Raw genomic sequence first — 20,047 nt, forward strand, 5'->3', positions numbered from 1 at the left:
CCTCTGTTCAGGAAGAACATTGAAGGGCTGGAGCATGTCTGGAGAAGGGAATGGAGCTGGGAAGGGGCTGGAGCACCAGGAGGTGCTGAGGGAACTCTGGGGGCTCAGCCTGGAGGAAAGAAGGTTCGGGGGGACCTTCTCACTCTGTAACCGCTGAGAGCAGGGTGCAGCCAGCTGGGGGTCAGGCTCTGCTCCGGGGAACAAGGGACAGGACATGAGGGAACAACCTCGAGCTGCTCATGGGGAGGTTGGGATTGGACATTACGGTAAATTTCTTCATAGAAAGTGTAATTAGACATTGGAATGGACTGCCCAGAGATGTGGTGGAGACACCCTGGAGGTGCTCAAGGAAAGCCTGCATGTGGCAATCGGTGCCATGGTCCAGTTGGCAAAGAGGTGATTAGCCACAGATTGGGCTGGATGATCTGAGAGATCTTTTCCAACCTAATTGATTGTTTCTATGATTTAGTTTCTTCTGCCTGTCTACAGTGAGAGGACCGGTGGACACGGCCTCAAGATGAGACATGGGGGATTCAGATTAGATGAGGAAAAAAAAAATAATTACTGTTAGGGTGGTCTGGCATTGGAAGGGGCTGCCCAGGAAGGTGGTGGAGTCACTATGCCTGAAGGTGTTTGAGAAACATAGGGACCTGGTGCTGGGTGATGAGGGTTTGTGGATCCTGGGTGGATGGCTGGATTTGATCTTAAAGGTCTCTTCCAAACCTTTATGACTCCATGAAGTCATTCTCCACCTTAACTTTATTTCCCATTACAAAGCATGTTAAAATTATAATCATGTGCATCTATAAACCTTTAACTCCATTACACAGCAGCACCCTGTTCCTGAATGTTCTTTCACTGTGTTTCCTTGTGAGCAGCCAAGAGGCACAGAAAGGCTTCAGAAATACTCCAGAAAGGCACAGCCTGCATCTCCTCCAGGAACGGTGCTGAAAAATCCCAATTTCAAGCTCAAGTTCAAAGCGATTCGGGGCATTTCTTGAGGAAAAGGCAGACTATTACAAGTAAATTATCAGTCCGGTTAAAAAGCGCTCTGCCTGTCATAGATCAAGGAACGTTCGGACAAGGCTGTGAGGCACCTGAGGGACGGGGTGGGATGTGCAGGGTCGGGGATCGGGCTGGCGGCTCCCGGGGGTCCCGGTCGGTGTCTCCCAGGATCCCTGAGGGCGACCCGCCGCCCTCCGCTCCCGCCATTTCCTGTGAGGGGCCGGGGAGGGGGCGGAGCCGGCGCTGTGGGCGGGGCGCGCTCCCGTCACGCGCCGGGCGTGGCGGGGCGCGCAGGCGCGGTGCGGGGCGCGCGCGGCGCTGGGCGGCGGGCGGGCGCTCCCCTCGCTGGCAGCGCTCGCTAAGATGGCGGATTTCCTGCCGTCCCGCTCCGCGCTGTCCGGCTGCTTCCCCGGCTGCCTCCTCACCAGCGGCGAGGCCGAGCAGCAGCGCAAGTCCAAGGAGATCGACAAGTGCCTCAACCGCGAGAAGACCTACGTGAAGCGCCTCGTCAAGATCCTGCTGCTGGGCGCGGGCGAGAGCGGCAAGTCCACCTTCCTCAAGCAGATGCGGATCATCCACGGGCAGGACTGGGACCGCGCGGCCCGCGAGGAGTTCCGCGCCACCATCTACAGCAACGTGATCAAGGGTGGGTGAGGGCGGCGGGCACGGGCCGCCCTGCGAGCGCCGGGCCCGGCCGGGGCGGGGAGAGGCGGCTCGGGCGGGTCCCGCGGGCCGGGGGAGCCGCGGGGCCGCCGCCTCCTCCCGCGCTGTCCCGGCGCCGGAGCCTCCCCCGGGGCCGGTTCGCAGCCCCTCGGCGCCCGCGGCGCTGTCACCGCGCTGCCCGGGTGCGGCCCGCGGGGCGGCTCCGGCCCCGGGAGCAGCGGTTTGAGTCCCGGAGGTGCCGGGCTCTGCCTCTGGAGTGAGGCCAGAGAAGGGCGGCGGAGCTGGGGAAGGGGCTGGAGCTCATGGGGGGGCTCAGCCTGAAGAACAGGACGCTCAGGGGTGATCTTATCGCTCTCTATTGAAAGGACGTTGTAGCCAGGTGGGGTCGGGCTCTGCTCCCAGGGAACCAGAGATAGGATGAGGGGACAGTGTTAAGCTGCTTTATGCTGGATATCAGGAAGAATTTCTTCACTTCAGCCACGGGAATGGGCTGTCCAGGGAGGTGGTGGAGTCACTGTCGCTGGAGGTGGCACTTAATGGCAAGTCTGGTTGACAAGGTGGTGTTCGGTCATAGGTTGGACTGAATGATCTCAGAGGTCTTTTCCAATCTAATTGATTCCGTGATTCTGTGATTTCCTGGTAATGCGAGTGCAGTAATGAGCGGTAATGGATGGGGGAAGATGCACCTGGAAGTGCATGAGGAGGAGCCCAGCCCTGTGTGCTTTCAGTTTTTCGCTGCAGTGGAGGAATCGCTGCCGTTGTGTTGGAAACTGGGCTGACACATCAATTAACTGCAGCCCGCAGGCAGAGCCTCTCTCATAGATGCTTTGCCAAAACCTCCACACATGGTTTAGGGGAGTAGTGGACGCTTGATTTCACTGCTGTCATCCTGACTTCATTGGTCATCCTCACTCATTTTCTCTCTTATCTAAATTGCTCCTTGGATTTTCAGTTTGGACTGTGTAATAGTTGGACAAAATCTTAATGTGGTTTCTCAAAACAGCAAAGTGTTGCCAGACTCAGCTCCTGAAAATCCAGCAATTCTCAGAGAGAGTTGTTTTACAAATCTGCTGATGAATCAAGCCAGGAAAAACTGTTGATAGCAGTAGAAGGCAGGAGAAATCACACACATGTATCTCAACCAGGTTAAAGTTTGCATGTATCTCAACCAGGTTAAAGTTTATTGTTAAAGCTACTTGGTACTCTGTGAAAGTTCCAAGTACTTACACGTAGGAACTACACATCAGTGTGGGCTCTTTTCCTGCTGTCACAGATAGATTTGACAGTTACCTGCCTTTGACAGAGAGAAAAACCATGGAAAGGGGATGAACCTTGACAAAACACCTTGGCACTGAATGAGTGTGTTACTGAACAGTCGTTTGTTGCCACATCTTAATTTCCTTATATCTCTTCCTATGCCTTTACAGTTGTTTATTCTTTCTGAAATTTTCTTTTTGTTTTTTCAGCAGTAAATTTAGTACTTGAAATAATTCCCCTGCATTTATCTTATCAATATGAGCACAGTGCGTTTTTATATTTTTCAGAAGGACTTTAAAAAGAAGTTTAAAATACTCTTTTTCTTCTAGAAAATGTTTACCAAAACAGCTGCAGAAGTGCAGGAAGGCCTTTAGGTGATATAATTCCTCTGCAGTTAAGCTGTAGAAACATACTTTTAGCAAGTGCAATTATTTTAGTACATGTTTTAGTCTCTCTTAAAGTATTAAAGGCAATGTTAGAAATACTGTCAGTGATAGAGATTCTTTGTATAATTTGATATAACTGGATACCAAGTTGGTAAGAACAAAAAACGTAGAGAACCTTAAAGCAAGAAGTGAGGTGGTTTAACATATTTTGAAATAAACTTTTAAGTGTACTTTGTACTCAAGCCAAGTGGAAGAGTTTTGTAGCACAGGTTGGATAAAGTTAGTAATTAAAAATAACACTTTTTCAGGAATTGAGTTTGGACTATGGGGATAATCCTGTTATGATGTTCTTGAGATAGCAGATCTGGGGTTTGCTGTTAGCTGTAAGTGCAGTGGTTTGGGTCAGTTTTTGGGACACTACGGGTGGATGTTCCCATTGAGCTCTGTGCAGAGCGGGCGCATTGTTCCTCTGAGGGCTGGTGAAACAGGAGATGCTGAGAAACTGCTCACAGTGCCTTTCCTTGTCACTGCAGGTGTGCGAGTCCTGGTGGACGCCAGGGAGAAGCTGCACATCCCCTGGGGGGACCCTGCCAACCAGAGCAACGGTGACAAGGTGATGGCCTTCGACACGCGCGCGGTCACCGTGGTGCAGGGCATGGTGGAGACCAGCGTCTTTCTGGACTACCTGCCTGCCATCCGCGCCCTGTGGGCAGACAGTGGCATCCAGCACGCCTACGACAGGCGCAGGGAGTTCCAGCTGGTAAGATTTGCCTCTCAGTGTCCCAAAGTGCCCGCGTGTGATTTTGTTCCTGCCTTGCTTCTCTGTGAAACGCCGGCCCGGCCGCTTCCGTGCGCGTTTTTTGGGTGCTGGGTTGGCTGTGACTCTGTGGTGTTGCACACAGCTGCGTTTAGCTACTTCCCCCCCCTTTTTTAATAGTAATAAAAGAGATTCTGACGTAATTGCCCTCATTTCATATGTGGGAAAGCTGAGGTATTGAGGGCTTTTAAGTTTTGTAACAAAGCTGGTCCCTGCACAGTATTTTTACTATGTGATTATTACCACCCTTTTATTAACTGGTGCATCAACTTAACCAAGCCAAGCAAAAAAAATGCTTTGTCAAAAAAAGACAGGCTTTATAGTAATGTGATTTTTAAAGAAAAGATATGCATGGGTTAATGAGAAGAATTTAAAAACCACTCCCTTCTCTATTCCAGTTTGAGCAATCTAGCAAACATTCCCTCTGTATACTTCCTGTTTAATTTTGAATGTCTGTGTTAATACTCATGTAATGAGATTTTTGTTGCATTGAAGTTCTGAGCTTCAATGTAACAAAATGGAATGGAAATATAATGGAATACACAATTTTACTTTAGTGAGACAGAGTACACAATTCAGTAGTGGGGTTGGAAAGGAAAAAGAAACCTCTTGATTCTTGAGCAGCAGTTCCAGCTTTGTGTGACAGCTGAACTCCCTTTGCTCCATTCCCATGCAAATGCTGCAAAAAGAAATGAACAGTTTTGAGTTAAATTTGGTTGTTTGTTCATAGACTTGTGTATACCAGTGGCATAGAGTTTTGTGGGGGTGGGGGTTGAGAACCTTAAAATAGATTAAATCTTTTCTGGTAGGTCTCTCAAACATAAGTGGCTTTGTGTTTTTATGTCTTAAAAATAACCTTTGTGTTAGTGTGAATCCAAACAATAGCTCATGATGTCTCCTGTTGAGCTATTATGAATGGTTGTGTAATCATAGGCTGACTTAAAGAGCTTGTGTAAATATTCTATAAATATGTATTGCCCTGATCATGGAATGCCTTCTGCAGATTGCAGAATGGGCAGGTGCTGCAGTGCCCTATCACCTGCCCAGCCCTGGGCTGAGCTCTGTAAATAAGTTCCTAAGCAGACCTGTTGCTCCTTGAGTTTCACCTTCAAGTGATCATAAAAGAGTAATTGCTCTCGTGTAGTCAAGATTCTGGTGCAGATGTGAGTTCTAGGGGTGTAATTGCTGTGCTGGAGGGATCTGCTTAAAATCTGTTCAATAAAACAGTTTTGTCTTCGATTAAACATCTTCAGTGACTTGGGGCTGTGTAGCAAAGGGAAGGGAGCAATTACTGTTCTGTCATCTTGAGGCCCTGGGAAGTGGCTTCTTTCCATAACTGAAACATGTGCAGAGTTTCACTTTGAGTGGATTGTGAAGAGGGTAGTGAAGAATTTGTTCTTCTGAACCTTACACAAAGAAAGCTGTTGCTTTCTTCTGTAAATCCCTAAATCTGTTCAATGTATATTTATCATGTTGTGCTTTAGGTAAAACTCAGGAATATTTCTTAGGTGCTCTTAATAGTTCAGTACTATCCTAATAATTTCTGAAAGCAAGATAACTGCTTCATTTATTCTTATATTACTTTATTTCCTAAATCCTTTCAAAATCTCAGCTGGACATATTTATGCCAAGTTATAAACATGAAAGAAAAAAAAAAAAAGGCAGTTGAATGATGTCATTGTGTGGAGTGCAGGCACTGTGATCTGTGCTGACCAAGCATGAAGTCTCAGTTTTACCCCAGAGCTCCATGTGGGCAGCAGAGCAGAGGGAAGCTCCTGCAGCAATGTGGATTCTTGCTGTACCTGAGGGAGTGCTCAGAGAGTTCCTGTGCTGTGACAGGACAGGAGGGACACAAATGGTTAAGGAGGGAGTGCCAGGCGTGTCCCAGAGCAGGGGAAGTTGGGAGGGACACAGACAGTTCAGGCGTGTCAAGTACTGACTCTTGAGTGAAGGCTCCAGACTGAAAATTTTTAACACTGTAGAATGGGGGAAAAGAGGAAAATATTGTTCTGCTTCCAGTTTAGCTGCTTGTGGCAAAAAAATATGATGGGAGATAGCAGCAGTGATTAGATGAGTAGGAGAGGGGGAAAAGTAGCACTAAAAATAATATAAAATTCTGGGACTGACGTAGTAGAGGAGCATTATTGGTCTGGATCTGCTCTAACTGCTCTTCAGACTGAAAAACATGGCTCATACTGAGAGAGCACAGGCAGAAACAGTGGGAAGTGTTTGCCATGGGAATAGGACACTCTGGGACAGAGGTAGAGGTGAGCAAATGGAAAGTGGAGCAGTGATGGGTAAGGAGTGAAAAATGTCCAAATTTACACATAAATTCTAGAAAAAACGCAGCAAGAATGTGTAGTGTAGAAGCCATTTGTAGCCTGGGTAGAGAAAAAAGGTTTAAAATTGAGATTTCTGCAATAATATGGATAAAACTTCAACACATATGTACCTTTATGAGGGCTTGTAAAGCTGCTCTTGCTTTTTTGTTTTTCTCCAGGATCTTTTACTGATGATGTTGGGAGCCTAAGGAAACAATGAGATCTTTTTATAGCAGCAAAAAAAAAGAACTTGGTTGTATTTTAATGGAATTAGGAATCAGCATTTCCACGTCTAGTTCACTGGAGTGTCCTTCCTCATTTTGTTAACTCAAGTGGTCATGGGATGGCCAATATGATTTATTTCCATTGGTATAAAAATAGGGGCCTTCTGGCCACTGGAAGCAGCATTTATGAAAATTCATTAGGTCATGCTTGTGTAGTGCTTTAAAACTGGAAAAGCTAATTACAGCTTAGTGCAGTGTGTGCCACTGCAGTGCTTCCCAGGTGGTTGGTGTTATAATCCCTCACATTTTATTACAAACCAGACTCATTCAGGTGCTTGTTCTGTAACTCACCCTGGAGGTTCTGGTCATCCTCAGGCTCCTCTCCTGCATCCCCCAGGCTTGTTTCTCCTCTGGCCTCTCAGGAGGCTGGCAGGGCTGAGTTACAGATTGATCTGAATCAGCCCAACACCTGACACCTCATTAACATTTCACATTTCCCCTCAGCGCTTGGTTTCCGGTAAAAATCTGAAGTGACTTGGATAAACACAGCCACTCTGTCACTTCTGCAGCGTGCAGGCTGACTTACCTGGGCATGTCCTGCCTGTTCTGTTTGTGCTGCTGAGCTTTCAGTGTGTGCTGTGAGGGTTTGCTGCTCTCCTGGAGCTTTGCTGAGCAGCCTTTGGTGCTGGGAACACTGAGCAGGGCCCTTGTGAGTGAGAGTAGCCTCGTGCTTCCCTCTCATGTCAGGCATTTCTTGAACTTGCTGTGAGAGCTGTTAACAGAGAAGCATTTTGAAGTGTTCTCCAGGAGTCTCATTGTTCTCTGAGAATGGAAGAGTGTGATGAGAGCCTCAGATGTGTGATAAGCTTTGAATGTGTTCAGTGTTTGTTCTTGTTGAAGGTAACTTTTGGGTGGGTTTTGATCTTTGCCACCAGCAGTTGTTGATCTTCAGACAGATATTTATTGCCCTACTTGCAGCTGAAGTGGATGTTGTTGGGTATTTTGAAGCCAGAAAGCTGCAGAGGTGTGAGATTCATGTGAGAGGACACTTTATTTTTGTCCATGTTTGCACAGAACTGCAGGCACAGGTGATACAATAAGGATTCTAGGATGTGCGCTCACCTCTGGATCACAGCTTTTTCTGTCACATTTCTGCAAGTGCTAGATCAGATTATAGAGGACAGGAAAAGGCGTGTTCTGCTTGAATTACACTGATAGCTCTGCAGCAGCTTCCATGTAGCATTTTTCTTTTGCAGACAAGTATTTTTGGCAAGTATTGATCAGTTTACTGGGAGATTGGATTGTATTTTGTCTTACTGTCCTTGGATTTGTCAGGGTTCTGTCTAAACATTAGTGGGGCTGTTGTACACACAAGAATATTAATTAAGCTCTACTGGAAGGATGAGGCCTGAAATGGATACTGGAGAATATTAGGAAAGTTTATTGTTCTTTCAACACATCCTGAAATGTGCCTGATTATAGAGGCTGATCCTGCAGGGTCAGTTGTGTGTGAAGCCAGGCTAAGTTTCCAGATGTTGAAGTTTTCCCGTTTTGGAGGGTGGATTCCCATCTTATGGGACAGCAGCGAGGTCAGTGCACAAAGTCCCTCTGAAGTCACAAATGTAGAGCCTGGAAAAATTGTCTTACCTGTCATTGATGGAGGTGTCCACATTGTGTTTGTGCCAGTGGCTTTCAGAAGCCTTTCAGCAGCTTCTGCAATGTTTTCCTCCCAGTGTTCATCTTTTTACTCTCCCCACACCCCTACATTGGGAAGTAGGCATGGATTTCCCCTTGGATCTCCTCCTGATCTGGGACTGGGTGTTCAGTGCTCCCGCTCTGCTTGAAGGGTGCAGGAGCTGCTTCCATTGGGACATGACTGAGTGCATAAACTGTTCTGAGACTGACAGGAGACTCTTCATTACAGACATGAGATCCAGTCACCCAACATTTCTCTGAACATTGGCTATGTGAGCATTTAATCACATAATTTAGAGTTTATTGAAATACAGTGTTGCAATTACACTGACTATTGCTTAAATTTCTATGTGGAAACCCAAAAAGCTGCTGCTTTACATATGTTGAAGTATGAACAGTTTTTCCCCTTTCTCTAATCAGTACTCTGCCAAACATCAGATTTAAGGATAGCCTGTGTACAGTGAGCAATGACTTCTTAAAGCCCTTGGAAAAGGCTCCTTGCCATCCCATGGTCCTCAGGTGAAAAGATTTATCAAACATTGTTGCTATAAATATGGAAAGAAAAGTGATTTACAGGTTTATACTTTAAAATGAGCTGTTCAAATCCTCAAAAGGAGGAATCCAAAAGAGACTCGGATTTTTTGAAGATGTGCTGTTTTTCCAGCCCCAATGACAAGATAATGAGTTGGCATTAATAAGACTCCTTATAGGGGTTAACTCTGGAGTCCAGCAGTGAAGGCTTGAGTGTCCTTACTCCAGATTTGTGACCAAAACCCTCCAGTGTGTGCCAGTGCTTTGGTATTGGGGATTGACTGTAATATTTCAGTCAAGCTGAGTGATCTTCAGGTGAATTATACTAATTTAGCACAAAATGCCATTTTTATCCTTTTCCAAAGTGGGATTAAGATTTATTTCAGCCTCTGAGAGCTGAAGTGCTGTTTCTGGGACTGCCTTCCCACCACTCTTCCTTTCCTGCCTGCTGACTTTTCTTATTAGCAGCAAAATACTGAAGTGTTTGGAGAGTGGGCTGGTCTTTATTTCCAGTTGGTGCTGGTCTGGTTTTAATGGGGAACCTCTTTGCCATATTTTTTTTCAGGATGTTGCTATATTTATGTGTATATATATATATATTTGTTTTGCTTTTGTTTTTATTTATTTTTTGTTGCTATTAAGCACAAATGTGGTTCTGGACTTGAGAGGTCTTTCAGCAGGAGCTGTCTAGGTGTAGACATGCTGTGCCTGAATCAGGATGAGTTATCTTCCAAGCAGCAATGCCTTTGGAGTCCTGTGTGCTGCACTTGCCTTGTGCAAGCCTGTGCTTTCTGCATGGTTTCAGTGCAATCTCTCAGGATGGAATTCTTAGTTCAAACCCAATCCAGATACTGACTGACCTGGTCTAGTGGAAAGGCCCCTGCCCTTGGCAGCAGGGTGGAACAAGGGGATTTTTGAGGTCCCTTCCACCCCAGACCATTCTGGGGTTCTGTGATCAGTTTATGGGGAGCCACTGCTTTTAAAATGCAGACTTGTACAATGCAGTGTGGGAGCAGAGGGATGTGTTCCTATACATATGCCATCTCCAACAAGCTGTGTCCTGTTGGTAGTCATGTGCCTTGGTTTCCTAAACATTTTATTGCAGAAGACTGGAAGCTGACCTACTTCTTGAAAAAAAACGGGAATTCTGTAACTGTGCTTAAATAAATATAAAATACAAGTGCCCTTCTGAATATGAATATTCACATCTTGAGCATGTGAACGTCTTCTCAGCAGGTTGTTCTGAATCTCTGCAAATGTGTTAGAGGAGCTTTTGCTGCTTCTGCTGTGCAGTGTGAGCTGAGCCCTCGGTGCAGGCATTTATTGCACGCTCATTTCCGTGCTCTCTGCTCACTGCAAGGTGTTGCATGTTGGTACCTGCAGAGCTGGCTCCTCACAACCTTTGGAATTTACCCAGCACTGGCTGCACCCCTCTGGGTCCATGCAGAGCTGACTTCCTGAGCACAAACCCTGCACAGTCCCTGGGCTGTGGTGTCAGCAAAGCTGTGGGTAAGTGCAGTGTCATCTTCCCTGCCTGTGTTGTGCACCTGAGGCAGGCAGAGAGAGGGAGCTTTTCATGTGTAAATATGGAATCCTTCAGGACTGGGCTGCCATGCCAGAGGCACTGCTGATTCGTGCTGCTGTTCCCTGATTTGAGTTTGCTGTAACAAGGCTTCAGCCCTAGAGGCTGGTGAAGTCTGCTCTCACCAAGCACATATTACACCTAAGTTCTGCTTGCTGACTGTTTTGGCTCTTTATTGTCCCAGATTTCAGTTCATGAATGCTTTGATATCTTCTGAATTCAGGCTGCACCTCTTACACAGAACTAGCAGAGGAGTAGGAAACTTCAGCTTGTGGTAGCTGAGGAAGTTGCTTAAGAAAATGTGAGAAAACCAAATGCAGCTGACCTCACCGACTGCGTCAGAAAAGCAAGAGAATAACTGCAGTTGTGGGAAAGCAAGATAATCTCTGTGCCAGCATTGTGTCTGCTGGCACTTTCCTTTGCTAAGGAGCTGAATTATCAAATTCAGTTGAGAAGTTTGAGGGTGCAGAACCTGCCCTTTTACAGAATAACAAGGTGTATGCTCACAGTGCTGATGGAGGCTGCCTGATACCAAATAATATCTTGTATTACTCTGGAATATGAAGCCTTTATTTATATCTTAAAGGTGAATAAATGAGTCATAGAACATGATATTAGTTAACTTGGCAGCCTCAAACTGTAAATAAATTGTGTTTAATTCAAATAAAAATCTGAATAATCCCAGAGACTAGCACTTATATTTTATCCCAGAGCTGCCTGATGGGTTGATTTTAAGTAGTGATAAAGAAAATGTTTAAGAGTCCATCAGCAGCTAAAAAAGTCCTAAATTACTTCCTGTATCTTCTTAGCTTGCATGTCTACATTAACAAGAAGCATCAGGTAATGGAGCTGGAAAAGTTGAGGAATTTTAAATACAGAAAACAGCCTGAATTATCATCACAGCAACTGACAACAGCAACTTCAGAAAAGAAAATTTCTGTACAGTAATTGGGAGTGAGCTGCCTTTTACAGCACTCAGTTCACTGTGCCATGTTGCACACCTCTCCATCATAGCCATTCCTGCCTTAAATTTCTTTTCCTTCAGAGTCTCCTCAGTTAATAAGTGAAATATCATTCTCCTCTTCAGAGACTTAACCAAGGAACTGAAAAGCCCCCAAATTCTTTTTATGGCTCAAGGATACAGCAATGTGTAATACCACAAGAGTTTCTGTTTCTTTTTCCTTTGTTTAAAAATGCTGGGGAAATAATTTTAGACAAAATGCTGGGATCTCTGCAGCCAGCCTGGGAGCACTTCTCTGTTTGGGCACATGATGGTAAAATATCACCCACTGGTGACCAAATCAAGAGGATGCAGAATTTCCAGGGGTGGAAACAGTGCACTGGTATCACTTGTATTTCACAATATCTACACAGAATTGTGGAGAAAAAAAAAAGCAGGGTGATTACTCAAATTTTACAAGTGAGTGCTATTTGGACTCTTAGAAATTAATTACTAGAACAACTATATTTATTTCTTTCTAGTTTAAGTTAATTCATAGTATGGAATTCTGCAAGTGACATGAAATGTTTTCTGCCTCTTGCTGCTGTTTAGGGAGTCTTGTGTACTTCACTTTTACTTTAGACACAAGTTTTAGTTTTTAAAAGCACCAAAATTCAGCTAATGGTCCAGGTAGATCTTTCACTAGACCCAGTAAATTATCACAGGATCCTGTCAGCTTGGAAGGAGAGCTGGTTTGTGAGTGCATCACTGGCTGCAAACAGAAATACCAGAACTTTATTGAAATGGATTCTTCTAATTGAGACAGAGGAAGGAACTAAAAGGCATTTGGTCATCTGGATTTCTCATGAGGCTGAAATAGGAACCAAATGTACTTTAAAACTGAATCCTAGAGAAGTGCATTGGGATCCAGTTCAGGGCTCTGATTTTGAAATGTTGTGATTTAGTGCAGAGTTTATGCAATAATGGACTTTTCAAGCATCTTCAAGTTCAGTATGGCCAGTTTTAGTGCTGATCCATTTCCACATGCCAAATATTTGTCATGTTTTTGGGAGCCTGTGCTGGTCTTGTACAACTTGGAAGCCAGTAAAGCTCTGAATGATGGATGGCAGTTTTGCAGACTCACACTGCTCCAGCATTAGATGAAATGCAGTTGGAGTTACAAACACATGAAGTCATGGAGCCAGTGGGTCAGTGCTCTGAAAGAGCAAATGTTTACAGTCTGCTTCCAGTCTGTTTTGTGTGCAAAACATCCGAGGTTTAGAGAGATGCTGCCCAGAGTGTAAATAGTGACTGGGAGGTGGCAGTTTCTCCTTGCTCAGTGCACGTTTTCATAGGATTTCTAGGGCTGTGTGTTCTTGGAGGATTGATTTCATCAATGAAATTTGAAAATTTTCTGCAAGGTATTGGTGTCTTCCCTAAAGTAAACTCTGTGAAAGAAGAGTTTGGATTGTAAATACTTAGGGAGGGACTAAAAACACTTTTGAAGAAACAAAGTTCACTTGATCCTTGCTTTCATGGATTAATTTCTGTTCAGAAATTTCTGTTTCATGGATTAATTTCTGGCAAACCTTTTGGTTGGATGCTCTGGGTCTGTGGTTGTCCCATGTGTTCCTCAACCTCTCTCTGATCTCCAGAAGGGTCTGAACAACCTGGAGTTTGCTTCCTGTTTGATGGTGATCCTAAGGAAAACCATGGAATCACAGAATGCTTTGGGATGGAGGAACATTAAAGCTCATCTTGTTCTTCTCCCAACCTTCCACTGTCCCAGGGTGCCCCAAGCTCTGTCCAGCCTGGTCTTGGACATTCCAGGGCTGGGCCAGCTGTGCCAGGACCTCACAGGGAAGAATTTCTTCACTCCAGGATTGATGCTGTGGACTCTGAGGGTTTTTAGTTGTTGGAAGGAGTCTCAGCTGTCTCTAGAATATGTCACATCCTGGTTTCCAAGCACTCTTTCAGAATTAGAAATACAATAGCAGAATGCCTGGTGTGGAGAAATTGTAGTTTTGCAGGCTTTAGTGGAATGCTGTTTCCTACCTAAAAGCTGTAGTGACTTTGCATATTTTTGAGTAATTAAGAATTCAGCAATTAAATTCCACCAGGAGAGGGGAGGAATACCTAGCTAAGAAAACCGAAATGGATTTCTTCCCTCTTAGGAAAGTAATTGAAAACTGGAACAGTTTGCTCTGTGGTATAGTGGTATGCAGATTAACTTCTTTTTACAGTTCAATCATGTTTTAATTAATTTAATTGGAGCGGCATGGTATGTATGAAACTGTAAATGCTGTACTGATGGGAGACAATCTGTGTGAGTTGTGAGCGTGGCACTTTGAAGGGAGAGCAGTGCTGAATGGGTGCAGGAGGGAGCAGCAGCTGATGCTGGAGCCTTGTTTGGAGTATTTAATTGCAGGCTGGCTTGGTGACATCCTGCTGTCACTGTCAGGGCATGGCAGGTGCTGCCAGGGTGTCACAGTGCAGGCCTCAGGTTGGCGTGCTCTGTCTCCCTCCATTTGTTATCCACATTTTGAGAATTATGGATTAATTGGATTACACTAAATAGGGGATAATAGATTAAAGGGATATTATTGGGTTAAACCCCTTCTTAAACCCCTTCACCTTTCTTTGTTAATGCTGTTATGCAAGATAAAAATGTCACTGATGAAATAAACTTGGGCTGACTCCTCTCGTGGTGCCTTTGGAGTGGAGCACCCTCCAGGCAAAGTGATCCAGCTGTTGCAAACAGAATTCTGCTCTGCCACCAACAGGTTTTACAAAAGATGGCTTCTGTGAGTCAGGACTTGAACCTTTCCTGTTTTTAGGGCAGATACTGAGTTTGTGGGACCAAACACGAGGCAGGTTTCACTTCTACCCCGCGTGACGCAGTTCTGATGGCTCTGAGAAGGCAAACCCAGCTCGAGCTGCACACAGCAAGCACTGAAAAGGGGAAATGGGGCTGAACTCTGAGAGCTGGGCTGAGCTGTGACGCATTTGTGATGGGGATTGATGAGCAGCAGCATTATTTTGTACTCAGCAACTGTGTCTGAACTCTCTGTTCTTGCAGACAAACAGGAATTAATCCCAATGTGCTGAGTTTTATCTCTGGAGATGGGCAGATCAGGTTTAAGTGACTATTCAAATTGTGAACTGGAGAGAAAGAAGCTGCGAGATGTGAGATGTCTGGTCTTGACAGACACTGTCTGTGCCTCAGCCTCTGAGAGACACTGTGCTGTGCTTCCCTGCCTGGGAGGTTCTGCTTGGTTACTTCAGCTTTCCCCTTCCTTCCCAGACAGTCCAAACTCACACATACACAAAAATCAGTTTCTCTTTTTGCACTCAGATCAGTTAATGAACCACCACGACCCCAGCTTGTACTGCAGGTCCTGACCCAGCCCTTGTGAGGCTGCTCCATTCATGCTGGAGAGAGGAGCTGGGAGATGGGAGATGTCTGGTTTGACACACACTGTCTGTGCTTCAGCCTCTAGGAGACACTGTGCTGTGTGTCCCTTTGCTTCCCTGGGTGGGTGAGGAGTCAGAATCTCCTGGGAGGTTCTTCTTACTCACTTCAACTTGTTCCTTCCTTCCCAGACACTCCAAACTCACAAAACTCAGTTTCCCTTTTTGCACTCAGATCAGTTAATGAACCACCACGACCCCAGCTTGTACTGCAGGTCCTGACCCAGCCCTTGTGAGGCTGCTCCATTCATGCTCCCACAGGCAGCAGTGCCATTTCCCAGCAGTTTGCCCTTTGGTTTTGGGAAGTTTGGGATTCATTTCACATGGAACACTTGGCTGATATGCACATGGCCACAGTAATGCTCCTGTGGGCATAAATGGGGACTGCTGTGCTTTGGCCATAATTAACACTTGGATAAAGGAAACCTCTCACAGGGAAGTGTGTTTTGTGTTAGTGCACACTCAAATATTTTGACCCCAATTTTCAATTTGGGAAGTAAGTATATACTACTGCTTACCTGGGCTTTTTTCCCCAAATACCTTCAGCACCATTATTAAAAATTAGTTATTGTATATGCTTGTTATAGACTTCCAGAATGCTGCTAATGCTGCTTGAAAGAGTGAGTGTTAAATCAAGTGGCAATTCAGAAATAAATTGTTTCCCATCACTTTAGGAGAGACCAATCAAGTTGCTGGATTGCTGCTGTAAAACAGGGAAAGATTATTTTTAAAGTTTAGTTCCTTGAGTAAACAGGTTATAGGTAAGAATTGGGGAAGTTTTGTTCTAGTCTGTTGGCTGGGGCATCTTTAAAAGAGGAATCCTCTTCGAAAAGCACTGGGAGGAGTGACTGCAAAGAGAAATTGCAGAAACCTGAAAGCTGTGAAGGAACCAAAATTGTTTCATTTACCTCCGAGTGTGAGACCAGCAAGAGACCAAAGCAGCTGAATGTCGTGACATGAGACTTGGTTAAAGCTGCTGCTCTAACAATCAAGGCAGTTGTGGATTTGAGCTCATTACTGTAATTAGGATATGCATTCATGGCATAAATGTGTCATCTGGAGCATCCCCCTCCTTTGTGCAATGCTGAGGATGTCCCTGTTTGGGTGGAGGAGGGTGTGCCCTGTGATCTCCCTTCCTCTGGGAATCTGCATTGATTGATTGGATGGAAATGTTTCTCCATTCATTATCCCTCTGTTTATTACTGTCATTTCAGGAGACAGCTGCTAAACCTTCAGTGGCAGCACTATTGATTTGTACTCAGTCTTCTTTTAAATCAGCTTAGGGTGGGGTGCAAGGAAAAAAGGTTTTTACAGATTCTTTCCTTTGCTAAAATCCTCAGATATGGATTTTCCTGGATTAAGCCCCTAACAGAAAAACACCCTGCACATAATGAAGTGTTTGCTGTAAGCATTACTAGGGTGCTGTAAAATGCAGAATTTTCAGACTCTGTTTATGTCTCCATCATCTTCCTTCAAGCTGATTCTCCAGAGTTATGGATGGTTTGGTTTGCATATTTAGGCATGTACACACCAGCCTGAAAACACTGCAATTACCTGTTCTTATTCTAAACTAGGCTTGTAAAAAAGCTTATTTTTGGTGGTGTTCTTGTTTCTAGTGTTTTTGTGGGTTTTTAATTAGTTAAAATAGGAAATATTTGTTTCTCTATTTCAAGAAATTCAAGTAAGGTCAGGAAGAGAAAATGTTTGGTGGTTCTTAGAGTTCTAATATAGAGCTACTAAGTTATATCTCCTATTTTCCTAAAGTATCACATTTATTATTTCAGACACTTAATAAGCCCTGTCAGTTCAGTATGTTCCACTGAACTTGCGGCCAAACCTAGATGGTTTGATAAATTGTTTCTTTCTTTAAACCTTGTGATGACTAAATCTTTATTTGATGCTTTTTCTCTATCTCTTTTTTCTTTTTTAAGCAATTGCTAGTGGAAAAAATGCAGTTTCCCTGATCCCCTTGAAGAGCTAAAAAGCCATTTGGCCATGCTGAGGTTTCAACAAATCATATTTAGATTGCTGACATTGTTTTCATGGAAACCAAATAAATTGGTGCTTCCTGGGTTTAAAAGATGTGTTCATCTAGTGTATATTTCATGTAGGGTTTTTTTTCTTCCCTCCCCAGAAATATTTTTGTGGTTACTTTGCTTTAGGCAGTAACCAGCCAGTGATCTCTGTGCTGTGTTTTGCTTAGAAAAGATACTTGCTCTGGTTTACTGCAAGTGACCACACCAGCAGGTGTTGGCCTACAGCTAAATGTTCACCTCTGCTTTGGAAAAAACATGAATTTGTAAAATGTCTTAGTAAAAAGAATGAATTCTAGAACTGGAGGTATTTCATTTAACAAGTAGTTAAATGCAGAGTTGTAGGGGAAGCTGTTGTGTCAGTCACCTTGATGGGAGTAAGATTTCAGTTTTGTTGTACATTGATGGTGAAGGGGCTTGGCTCTCTCAGGGAGGATCACAGGAGACACAGGCTGGTTTGACTCAAACCTTGCTGAAAATGGAATAGTTGACAGTTATGAATAAAGTTACTTAACAGTCAACTTCCTGTGGTTTACATGCATTTCTGAATCAGGAGGAGGCTGAAGGGCCGCAGCTGAGACATGTGTATTCCATCTGAACAAAAAAGGGCATCTTTCTCAAGCTTCAAAAGGCACTGCTTAAAAATCCAATACCCTGAGAAAATTTAATAAAGTTTAAAACTGTAACTCCAGAAGGCCTTTGGAGCTGATGTGTGGGTTGTTCATTCTGCTCTTTTGGGGTGTGCTCAAGAAGTTTGGTTTATTGCAGTACCTCAGTATTTATTTGAGGTGTGTGCCCAACCTGTGCTGGGTTTTGTCCTTGTGTTGGCATCTTTGGGCTGTACTTGAGGTGCAGGGGCTGAGTTGAGTGCCATGGCATGGCTGGTTCCTGCAGTGTCACTGCAGCCTGCAGAGATTTGCATTTCCAAACTGCTCAGCTGTACAAATGCCTTCAGAGGGTTCATCTGCATTTGAAAAAGAAAATTCACATGGGACTGATGTGAGGCTGTCACCCAGAGCCATGGAATGGTGTGCAGGGACACCTGCCACTATCCCAGCTTGCTCCAAGCCCTGTCCAGCCTGGCCCTGAGCATTCCCAGGGGTGCAGCATCCACAGCTCTGGGCAGCTTGTGCCAGTGCCACAGAATCTTCAGAGTAAAGAATTTCTTCCTAATAACCAATCTAAACCTTCTTTCTGTCAGTGTGAAGCCATTCCCCCTTGTCCTCTCACTCCAGACCCTTGTAAATAGTTTTTCCATCTTTCCTTTGAGTACTGAAGGCCACAGTCAGGTAACCCCAAAGTCTTCCCTTTTCCGGGCTGCACATTCCCAATTCTCTCAGCATTTCCTCGTAGGAGAGGTTCTCCATCTCTGTAATCAACTTGGTGGCCTCCTCTGGCCTCCTTCCAACAGGTCAAGGTCCTTCCTGTCCTGAGGACATCTCTGTATTTTTAGCTAATCTTTAAATTTCCGTCCTATGTACTCACAGAACGTGGGTGTGAAGACATCAGGAGTGTAATGGAGAACTGTGGGGGTTTTCATGGGGGCAGATCCTTCAGTTTTCTCATTTCTGGCTCGATTTTGCCCTTGGTGTGGCTCCTTTGTGGTGTGACACCACAGCCTGATTGCTGAGCAGCCTCGTGGCAGGGCTGGACATGGTGAGCCACACAGGCATTAGTGGCACACAGTGGGGAAACCCAGTTTCTTTTTTCTAGTCATCTTGGGTAAACCAGAGAGTTTACAGTTTGTCAGAAAGGAAATTTTAGGTGACAGCTGTTGAACACAGCTATTTAAATCTGGTCACTGTCATGGATTTACTGAGTGGGATCTGGTTCTGTGTCTACCAAGAAAAAGCAGCCTGACACAGAGGCTGCCTTTGGGGCTGCTGTTGTGCAGGGATGTGAATGGGTCCTTTTCCAACTGATTTTTAAAAATAGGTGGCATTAAAGCTTTCCTCAGTTGTTGTGTGCTGAGTTTTTCAATGTGTTTCTCTTCATTATTGGATAAAATAAAAAACTTCACATTTTGGGAAGGGATTAAAGCTTGGCTGCTTTGTAATGCTGCCTCTTTGAAGCTTGTTTAAATGGGTCAGAACTCTCTGGTTCTCCAGTAGTGCGTTCTGATAAAGATCTGGTCAGTGAGGTAGTTGGCTCTTCAGGAGTGTCTGTAGTTAGCAGAGCTCAGCCTGCTGATAGCAACATGTCCAGGGCAGACAGAAAATTACCCCTGGTCAGGGCCCTGGCTTGTGGCTGGAGTGGGATGGGAGAGATGATGAGTTTGAAGCTGTTCTAGGTGTTTAATTGGTATGCAGGTAAAAAACTGAATGAACGACTTCTGTCCCTGGTTACTGGGCTGAGTCATGGCCACAGCACTTGCTGTCTGAACAGATTTTCATGAGGGGAGAGCCCAGGCAGCTGAGCCCACGGTGTGGAGGAGGGAAGCTGGAATGGCTCAGCTTAATGAGCTGTGTCATGTTGGAACTGATGGATTTAATAGTTCAGTCTCTTCAGTTTCAGCCTGGCCACCTCGATGTCTGTGTGCCATTGACTGTGACAGGTGACAGCCCAGAGGTGGAGCTGCCATCTCGCTGCTCCCTGGGTGACTTTGTGTTGGATGGGTGGCTCTGGGGCGTTGCTGTCGCTGCAGGCCTGTGCATTTTGCATTTGTGATTTCAGGAAATCCCCTCTTTTGGAAAGCTGCCTGTGGGGATGTTTTGTGACCTTTCCAGGCTGTGGTTTGCTTGTCTGCTCCAAGTGCTCTGTGCATTGCAGTAGCTGCAAGCCCTGGGACTTAAAGGAGAGGAAGAGGTTGTAACTTCCACATTAACTGCAGAGTTAATGCTCCTTTAGGGAGTAGGTATTGCTGTAAGTTGTATAAAAAGCTGCCTGAGATTAAAATGCATGTTTGTATGCACACACACAAGTTCAGCCTCAGGTATTCCAGAGTAAATACCTGCACTTAGTGAGTCTGCAGTCTGCCTGATTGGGATGTAGCCAGCCCTGTGGGGAGGGGAAGCTTGCCAGCTCCTATTGGCACCTAAAAAAGAAATTAAACCTGACCTTAAATTTTATTTTGCCTTAGTATTCAGCTACAGACAGTGGCTTTAGCACTTGGAAGGCCTGGA

General features: G+C 45.0%; 1 protein-coding gene across 1 annotated transcript in view; it reads left to right on the forward strand.

The window, feature by feature from the left end:
* The first annotated feature begins 1,337 nt into the window (after positions 1–1,337).
* GNA13 (G protein subunit alpha 13) overlaps positions 1,338–20,047 on the forward strand; it is a 28,767-nt gene continuing 10,057 nt past the window's right edge. Inside the window, exons 1-2 of the mRNA XM_054278894.1 lie at positions 1,338–1,651; positions 3,845–4,071. Of these exons, the coding sequence (XP_054134869.1) occupies positions 1,369–1,651; positions 3,845–4,071 (510 nt within the window). The 5' untranslated portion in view covers positions 1,338–1,368. The remainder of the gene's footprint in view (positions 1,652–3,844; positions 4,072–20,047) is intronic.

Source organism: Melozone crissalis, unplaced genomic scaffold (assembly GCF_028551555.1).
Source record: "Melozone crissalis strain CALT ecotype California unplaced genomic scaffold, PUWL_Pcris_2 ptg000026l_1, whole genome shotgun sequence".
NCBI lineage: Eukaryota > Metazoa > Chordata > Aves > Passeriformes > Passerellidae > Melozone > Melozone crissalis.